Source organism: Cryptotermes secundus, unplaced genomic scaffold (assembly GCF_002891405.2).
Source record: "Cryptotermes secundus unplaced genomic scaffold, Csec_1.0 scaffold363, whole genome shotgun sequence".
Classification (NCBI taxonomy): Eukaryota; Metazoa; Arthropoda; class Insecta; order Blattodea; family Kalotermitidae; genus Cryptotermes; species Cryptotermes secundus.
In genome coordinates, this window is record NW_019737986.1 from 56018 (window position 1) to 65231 (window position 9214).

Here is a 9214-nt window from a genome sequence, read left to right on the forward strand (position 1 = left end):
ACATTTTCACAACATCTGTTTCCTATCTTTATGTCATGATTTTGTCCCGCATTTTGTTGACGAGACAGCAACATATACTTAGTTTTCTCTGTGTTTACTTCTAGACCAACCTCTTTACTTGCGTCAATTAAAGTTTGTGTGGTATCTACATTATCACCCAGTAGATTCACATCATTAGCGTATACCAACAGCTGATGTGTCCCCGTTTAATTTCAGACCCACCTGGTTTCCCTGGACCTTCCTAATTGCATATTCTAAGGCAAAGTTGAAAAGGAGTGGTCATAAAGCATCTCCTTGTTTTAGACCATTCTGGATAGGAAATTTATCAGACAAATGTTTACCTACACGGACTTTACTATACGTTTCGTTTAAACACATTTTAATCAGCCTAACTAGTTTCATGGGTATCCCAAACTCTATCAGAATATTGTACAGTACTTGCCTCCTAACGACTCCTCGTGTACACCACAGTAAATTCTACCTTCATACTCCCTTCCACTGCTGTCACAAGGCGACGTATTCCCGACGTTTCGATAATTGACACCCCCTCAGTCTTTTAAGAAAATAGGGTCCACAAAATTCGTTTTTTTTAATAATCGAATAAATAATTAGCGCTGCAAGATATGCAGACTGGTTCGGGTCTCGGGATTCACAAGTCACTTTATTTAGAAATGATTTAGTTACCGACGGCATTCCACAGGTTCACAGTAAATATACTGAAACTGCACTGTCCTTCGCCGTCTTGTTGCATGACAGAGGTTCTAATTAGGCAGCGCTGAACGTAATGAGTACGAGTGTAAATGCAGAGACATGCGACCTGTTGGGGATAGGAACCGCGTAGCGCGTAGACAAGTGCCACTGTTTCTGAAGAATTTGCTGCCTGTAATTTTTTCTACCGAGAAGACTGCAGCAGTAGGTTCCTTCGAAACGTTCGTCCCCGTCTACCAGACTACACGTCGTATCTAATAACCCTGACAGCGTCGAGTCTCATGCTGCAAAGGAGACTAAGTTATGGTACGTGTACCTTGACCATGTTGTATGTAACTAACCTTGTGGCAGATTAGTGTGGGTTACAGGGGAAACAAATGTACGATCGTGGCATCCAACTCGCTAATAACTGCTGGATCAGAAAATATTAGAGACGTTTTTATAATTTAATTAAATACAATTTTAACCCAGAAAAAGTATACAACACGCTGAATGTGTGCTACTGAGTACCTTTTCGCTTAGAGGGGGGTGGAATCCAACTGGGTCCACTCGGCAAAGCGGCCAGTGGTTGGCCTATTGTAGCCTCCCCGGGTGAATATGATGATGGAGAATTTGGTGGAATGAAGATTGGCTGGGGAAACCGAAGTACTTGGAGAAAACCCGCCCCAGCGCCACTTTGTCCATCACAAATCCCACTTGACCAGACCCGGGATTGAACCCGGGGCGGCGTGTGTGCTACTGGGTAACGGCAAATGTCCAATATGTTGGTTTTTGTACATTTACGTTCTTTTTTTTTTAATGTAGACAATAGGGATGGGATGATGATACTCGTATTTGTGCACGTAGATGAAATTTCTTTAAACGACCTGCTGTCTTCATTATCAGACTTCTGTTCAGCTGAATGTGAAGGCACATTTTACCGGAGATAAGCGAGGGTACAGACCTCCTTTATTCTAAAAATACGACATTCCGGTTGAAAAAAAATATTCAGAATTCAATGTGTTCGGCGTAACAGAATTTCCGAAACTCCACGTCTTTGCAAACTGCCGACCTTAGATACGAACGTGTATCAGCAACTAAAAGGAGCTAAAATGCATATTTTCTTTTGAAAATTTGGTTTTCTGTTTTATATTTAGTCCAATGAAAACATAAAATGTATCTTTTCCACATAACATACCGGTATGGAAACTGTACTATAAAAATATAAATGAAAAACAACAGAAGAAATGGTAAGGAGATTTGAAAGGCACTTGACAGAAATTGATTTGCTGTTGACGAGTTGCCAGGGCAACCAACAGCTAAGGCGCTACAGTGGTGTGTACTTGAAGGTGTTTACTGTGTCACGCGGAATTGAAATTGTTATTATAATCACCGATAATTAAATTAGGTTACCAAAATACTCTAGCCTCATAGATTGGCATTGTGTTTAAAGCCAGTTTTAAAAGTTCAAAAATCCCGTGTGCAAACACAACGCTGGGTCAAGAGAATTTATAAACCCAAGTTCAACGTCCATGTTACGTTTTTGAAGCTAATAAAATTATTCATTTTCCAGTTACACAGTGTCAGAAACTCTTCTGCGTGGCAGTTGGTTGTAAACATTTATTTAGTTTTATATTTTGTGCTACATGTTTAGCAAGGAAGAAACGCAGTATTTACAATTTTATATCCAGTATTAATATGTTTAAGTAACATGTGTAAATATCATTAGATGCGCTATTAGATTACACAGCGCTTGCGCCATGATATGTTATCACTGTAAGGAAAGAAGCATTTATCAGAAGTAAAATGTTACAGATTTAATGTTATCCAACAGACGTATTAAACCAAAGGGTAATCTCCGATAAACCCTTCACAGAGACTTACGTATAATAATGGCGGCGATGACAACAACAACAGCAACATTAATGGAGCACGTTATAAACGAAACCAACACGGCGGAAAGCAAACCGTCCCAATCCCATGACAAGCAATTCAAGGAATCAAATCTAAGTGAACATGCGCGAGAAATCCTTAAACTCACAAGGGACACAGAATTCCTCCAGAGTTTCTTGAGGATGAACATCGGGGCTGAGTCCGAAGCCGACGACTCAAATCGTCCTCGACAAAAAGGAGCAAAGAAAGTCGCTGAGGAGAAGCCTGCACTGCAGCAACTACAAGATCAGCAACAGCAACAGCAGCTGCAACAGCTGGAACAGCAGGAAGAAGAACAAAAGCGACAGGCACAAACAGCTGCAGAACGTCAGCGTGATAAGGAACGCCACAAGAAGTTTCGAGCTGCAGAATCAGAACACGAAAACAATGCAGGAAAAACCACATTTTCCCAGTTGACTCGAGACTTGAAGTTGCGTAAAGGACCTAAAAAGGGACGAAGACGAAGTCGGATTCGACGCCAGGAAGAATGTTACACGGACAAAGATCGCGCTGCTGCTGTCAACATGGGCTCACATGACATCAAGCAGTCACTAAAAATGAAGAGACGCCAGGATCGAACTCGTGCTCTCCAGATTCCAGAAGAAGCCGAACCAGGAACTCTGTTGGCCCTCGGCAGTCGAGAAATGCGCAGCGGGAACGTCAACATTGCCATAAACTTCGTGCATAAGGTGAAGTGCGAGACAGCGTGCTGCAGATACCAGCCACAATGCGTCATTTTACACATCACTTTACTATAAAACATGCCACTTCCTCCCAAAGCAATTGCAGACATGAGACTGACAAAAATGTCTACGGCTAGATTTGTAACTACGCCTGTTATTTCTATAAATTTGGCTAATGCCGTATATATATAATTCTCATTGAAAGTATAAAGGAGCTGAAACAAGAGTCTAGCCATCCTCAAAGCGGGCTCTTTGGTTTCTCTTTCTCTGTGCAGGTGAACATGGACAATCCTCATCATTTCATATCATCATCATAAAAGCAATAATTACATTCACAACTAAACAGAAGATCATGACAAGACAGAAGCACACAAGCTTCTATTGCCACAAACATGAAGCTTTCATGGTGGCCGAAATTACTTCTTAGGCTACCAGCCATGTCAGTTGGTTAAGAATTACTGACATTTCAGGGATCATCTGTTTCCATCATCTGAGCGTGATGATGGAGTCTGAGACGGTCCCTGAAACATGGGTAATTTTTAATCAACTGACAAATTTGGTAGCCTAAAAAGATTTCATTCAATTCTACATAACTTAAACTGATATCCAGATACCTACAGACACATTTTGGACAAACAATGTCTATTGAATTATAATTTTAATACAAGATTATTTATAAATTAGTAACTGTAATGAATTCCTTGGGGCCACTGTGAATTCCAATGGGTCACTACAGGTTTACAGAACACAGTTTGGGAACCACTGTCCTAAATAATTAAATATGATTCACTCCACACTCAAAACTTAAATGTATATTGTTCCAGGCTCTGGAACTGAATCCAAAGGATAAGAATGCATTGGTAGCAAGAAGCAAATGCTATCTTCAGCTGGGAGAACCTCAACTGGCATTGAAGGATGCTGAGACAGCTCTCCATGGTGACAAGAACTTTATCCGCGGTAGGGAAGAGTTCAGTCTTATGGTATGACACATCCTGAGTTCAGCTATATGATTACCTACATTCTTACACTTAGAATTTATTTAGTACTCAGATCCTGTTACTATTTCAGCATGAAACTTTGCACTATTTTACATAATTTAAATCTTTATAAGGCGAATTTAAATACAAAATTATGCTACTTTGAAAAATAAGACAGAAAAAAAAAAGACAGAATGTGGTGCCCATCCCAACAAATAAAACTTCTAATTTATATAGCTCCACTAATGTCATTGTGATAGGTGAGTCACAGAGATTACAATGGACTCAATATGTAACTGAAACTGAAGAAATAAGAAATGTTTATGGATTTTTTGAGGCAGAATCTACATCAAAGACTAAGAAGAAAATGGAAAGACGATTCTTACAGCATATTTTGAAACATACTAACCATACCCAAAAATGTGTAAAATAAACACTGCATACCTTAATGATACTTATTACACGTAGTTCATGTTATCTACAAACCTCTAACAGTAAACCATTTATAAGAAGCTCAACTGATTAAGCCCTAAGCCAAGAAGATGAATGGCAGAATGGGTTCTGACTATGGTGTATAGCACTTCAGATTACTGAATTTTTGGACTCTGTTGACTGTCAGGTAGTCTAAGGAACATAACATTATAGAAAATGGAACTGTTAGTGAGAACTAATCCCATTCACTCTGTCATCAACATGGCTGTAAGAATGTATGTTGTGAATGTGAGACTAGCATTAATGTTGACAGTCTAATTTAAGTATGTTCGCACATTTCTGTTTCCAGAAAATTGTTGTATTCAGTTAGGTATATGTACTGCATTTTTGTTTTCATATGTTAATTACTTGCAGTATCATCACCATTCCTCGACAGGGCCTATCAGAGTATCATCAGTGGTGGACTGCTCTAGTCAAGACACTTAATTAGAACAAATTTACTTATTACTCCGTATTATCGACAGTAGATTGTAAATATGGTATTAATTAAATAAAAATTATGCTAATTAGTAACATGTAACATGCAAATAAGTGTGTGAGCTTTAAACCTGAAGACTATACTGAAATGATTTTTTGCAGCAATTATCAGAACTTCCTGTTTAGCTACTCAGTTGTCATTGCTTCTCTGCACAAACAGGTTACACCTGACAGCATAACAATGCAGTGGTGAAAAGTAATGCTCATGCACATTCCTTCTAATTTTCACATCAACAATTCAAATTGCAGTTTTTCATATGCTGTACTACCACAGACTGGAGTCTTCATGGTTACAGATAAAAACTCTAATGAAATTTGTGTCCATTAACTCACTGCCTTAAAATGGAAAGGTTTCCTTTATTATGGTTTATCCAGCCTTATATGTAGGATCTATATCCTTCCAATAAATATACGAGGAAGAGTCAGTAAATAGATCCCCAATTGCTATAAAATGTAACACAAGTGTGATTCGAACCCAAAAATAAAAGGTGTCTTTCTCCACATGTCCTCCATGAACACTGACACTCTTTCCTGGTGCACTGAAACCCGCAGCATAGAAATTTTTTACTTGTGTCTCAGTGTCTCGGCCACTTCTGCATCTCTGTTTCAATCTGTTCATCATCAGTGAAACGTATGCCACAAAGGTGTCATTTTAGAGGACCAAAACGATGAAAGTCACTAGGGCCCAAGTCTGGGCACTAAGGCAAATATTCAAAAAGTTCCCACTGTAGTTCTTGAATTTTCTCCTGGGATGCTCAAGAGGAATGAGGTCTGGCATTGTCAGAATGATGCAGTATCCCTTTTGCCATTTGGCCTAGACATTTTCTGAGGATTGCATCCTGAAGCTTATCACAGTTCCACAGTAAGATGCATGGTTCACATTTCCACCACGCTTCTTGGCTAGCAGTACTCCCTGAGAATCCCAAAATGTGGTAAGCATAACCTTCCCAGCTGATGGAGTAACCTTAAACTTTTTGGTTCAGTTTACACTGGTGTGTTTCCATTGCACTAAATAACGCTTGGATTCAGGTTGGCAGTGATGCACCCATGATTTGTTCCCAGTTAACAACATTGCTAACATTCTCCTTCATCTACATACCATAAGAGATGTTTCAATGACAACCCCATTGTGTTCATTTTTTCTTGGCTCTTCTGTTCTCTTGGCAACCACCGTGCACACACTTTCCAAAACTTCAAATGATCATGCACTGCGCTAAACCAGATAAACACCCTTGTGTAGTTGCTACACTCTCTATGGTTACCCTGTTGTCAGCTCGAATCAACTGTCACGATCTCAACATGGTGACAATTTCTGGCATCATCTGCAAGTTTAAAATGTATTCGAGTGAAATTCTCAACCCAGTTGTGAACCACTGTTGTTGTTGTTGTTGTGTTGAGATTGAGTCCACTTGGTGGCATGAAGACTGGCAGGGGATACTAAGTACTTGGAATAAGCCTGCCCCAGTGCCACTTTGTCCACCACAAATTTCACACAACCCTACCCAGACTTGAAACTGGGCCACTGCTATAGGAATATGATGCAGCATAAACAAGAAACCTTTCTTTACGAATATCCTTAGCAAGAAGTCATTTTGCCCACAAAAAATGAATGCACATCAGCATGCTGCTTTCAGTAGCACACTTCTTATGCATGTTGCCAGTTTGACTACTTTAACCAGCCTCTGAACATGCGCATGTGTGTCTGCTACCTAGACTGTCATAAAGCTCTCTTGTGCTGCTTATATGAAGTGAAATTTTCTTCACGTGGATTTCAGCATGCCATATTATGCACTGATGAAAGTTTTCATACTCTTGAGTCCCATGTTATTATCTGTAAGCTTTGCAAACCTTGAACTTTGCTTCTGTATGCTTTATGAGATACAAACCAAGTTTCTGACTCAAAGAAAATTACTTGTAACAAATTGAATTCACATTTCAGTACTTTGAGTAGTACACATATGTTTAAATCAAGTCAGATAAAGGTAACGTTACCCTTCTGTGTACTGACACTTGAAACTGAGTTCCCTGTTGCCTTCCGCTACAAATAAACATTTGAAATACATCAACTGTATCAGACATACTTATTGTTTCAGCCATTTTTCAGAAAGCTGAGTCTCTCTACCATCTGGGTGACTTCGAGCACAGTCTAATGTACTATCACAGAGGCTTACGCCTGCGCCCAGAGCTTGAAGGCTTCCGTCTTGGAGTTCAGAAGGCTCAGGAAGCAATTGAAAATACCATAGGACGTAAGTAATGAAGTAAACTGCTAAGCCATATCTTCTGTTGTTTATGCAACAAAAGTTTTTAAATGAAATCCCTTGCTACCACCACCACCACCACCACCATCACCACCACAGATTAAACTCTTAGTCTGTTTCAGTTAAAAGAACAGGACCGTTCCTTCCATCTTTCCACTGAACATTCCTGACATCTCTTGCTCTTCGGCTTAGATTTATAGGACAGTTCCCTACTGTCTCAGTTATTCAAGGCATTTCTATCGATACACTTTCACTACTGCACTCTAATACCTTCATTATGATTAAGATCAGTCGTAACTGAGGATATTCATAATGGTATTTCCATCTTTCTCATCTGTCCATTCCTTACTATAAAGTATCCAAAATAAAGTAAAAAGTAAAGCTATCCCTGTAACAGGCTGTGAAGGCCCACAGGGTTGTGAGACGTTGAGGGTCCCACATTATCTAGACCGGTGCTTCTCAACATTTATGAGACCACGGCCCAGTAAGTTCTTTTTTTATAAGACGAGGGCCCAGTCCCAACAAATTTACTCATAAATACCTTTCCAGTTTTGTTAAAGTTCATGCATTAAGCTAACGTAATATTAGTAATTAATTATAGCATAATCATAAAGAGTATTAGTACACTTATGTATATGGTGTGGCATGTTGACAAACACAAAATTACATTTAAATTAGTTATCAATCACTGGACTAATGAAATCTTGTAGCATTTTGTAATTTCCTCAGACCAACATCATTAAATTAATCTGTGCTAATTTTCATTGACGTATCCCATGCTGATCACCAAAAACTTATGTTATTCAGTGTAAAATTGATTATTGTATTATTAAATTGATTTTAATGATGTTGGTTTGAAAAAAACGGCAGTGAGAAAAATATTTATGCATTGTAACTCACCATAGAAGTCAGCTGAGTAGGGGAAGAAGCAGAAGGATGTCAACTTGCCGGCGAAACACTTATTATCACATACACACGCCAAATAATTATATATGTAAAGTATGTAATTTGATAAATAAAAATGTATGAATCTCTCAGTTCTAAACACTACTTCCAACACTAATTAATATTTTGATTTTAAAGACGCAGCACTTTAACACAGCAATTATAAGTTATTGGAAAGTTAAACTTAGTTTCTTTTATCACAACTGAGTTTGGAAGGTTTTAGTTAGGCTAGTGAGACTTCTGTTTCTGTTTTCCGTCCGTTAGCTTATTAATTCTGGGATGAATTGAAGTGAGAGCCAAACGGAGACAGTCAGAAAGTTGCAGGCAGTTCCTCTGTTTCGTTTTAAGCACAGTCATGGCAGAAAATGCAGTTTCACAAAGATATGTGGTGGAAAAACAAAGAAGAAACCTCACTGCTATTTCATGTAAATTTGGATATTCATTTTTCATTCTTATCCAGAATTTCGAATTACTCGTAGTATTAAAAGTACTTTCCAGTCCTTTGTCCGATGATAATTCAATAAGTTGAAGGGTTTCTTCATGGGAAAGGGCTGTCTCTTTGTGTTCAACAAAAGGGTTCACAATCCACATATTTTGCCTCCGGGGATCCTCATGTTCGAGATAATATTTTTCAAACAACATCTTCACTCAGGTTTCGAAACAAGCACTTACACAGTGCAATGCGAACTTGCGAAGAAACAGTATTCAGTATTACTAGAGTTGAGAGCCGGATACAGACTGCCTTGATCTTCAATTTCAGTGG

General features: G+C 38.8%; 1 protein-coding gene across 1 annotated transcript in view; it reads left to right on the plus strand.

Annotated features, from left to right (window-relative positions):
* Positions 1-2670: 2670 nt before the first annotated feature.
* The window catches only part of LOC111870616 (tetratricopeptide repeat protein 25), an 11372-nt gene continuing 4828 nt past the window's right edge, over positions 2671-9214 (plus strand). The window contains exons 1-3 of the mRNA XM_033753917.1: positions 2671-3308; positions 4127-4259; positions 7342-7494. Coding sequence (XP_033609808.1) covers positions 2763-3308; positions 4127-4259; positions 7342-7494 — 832 coding nt within the window. The 5' untranslated portion in view covers positions 2671-2762. The remainder of the gene's footprint in view (positions 3309-4126; positions 4260-7341; positions 7495-9214) is intronic.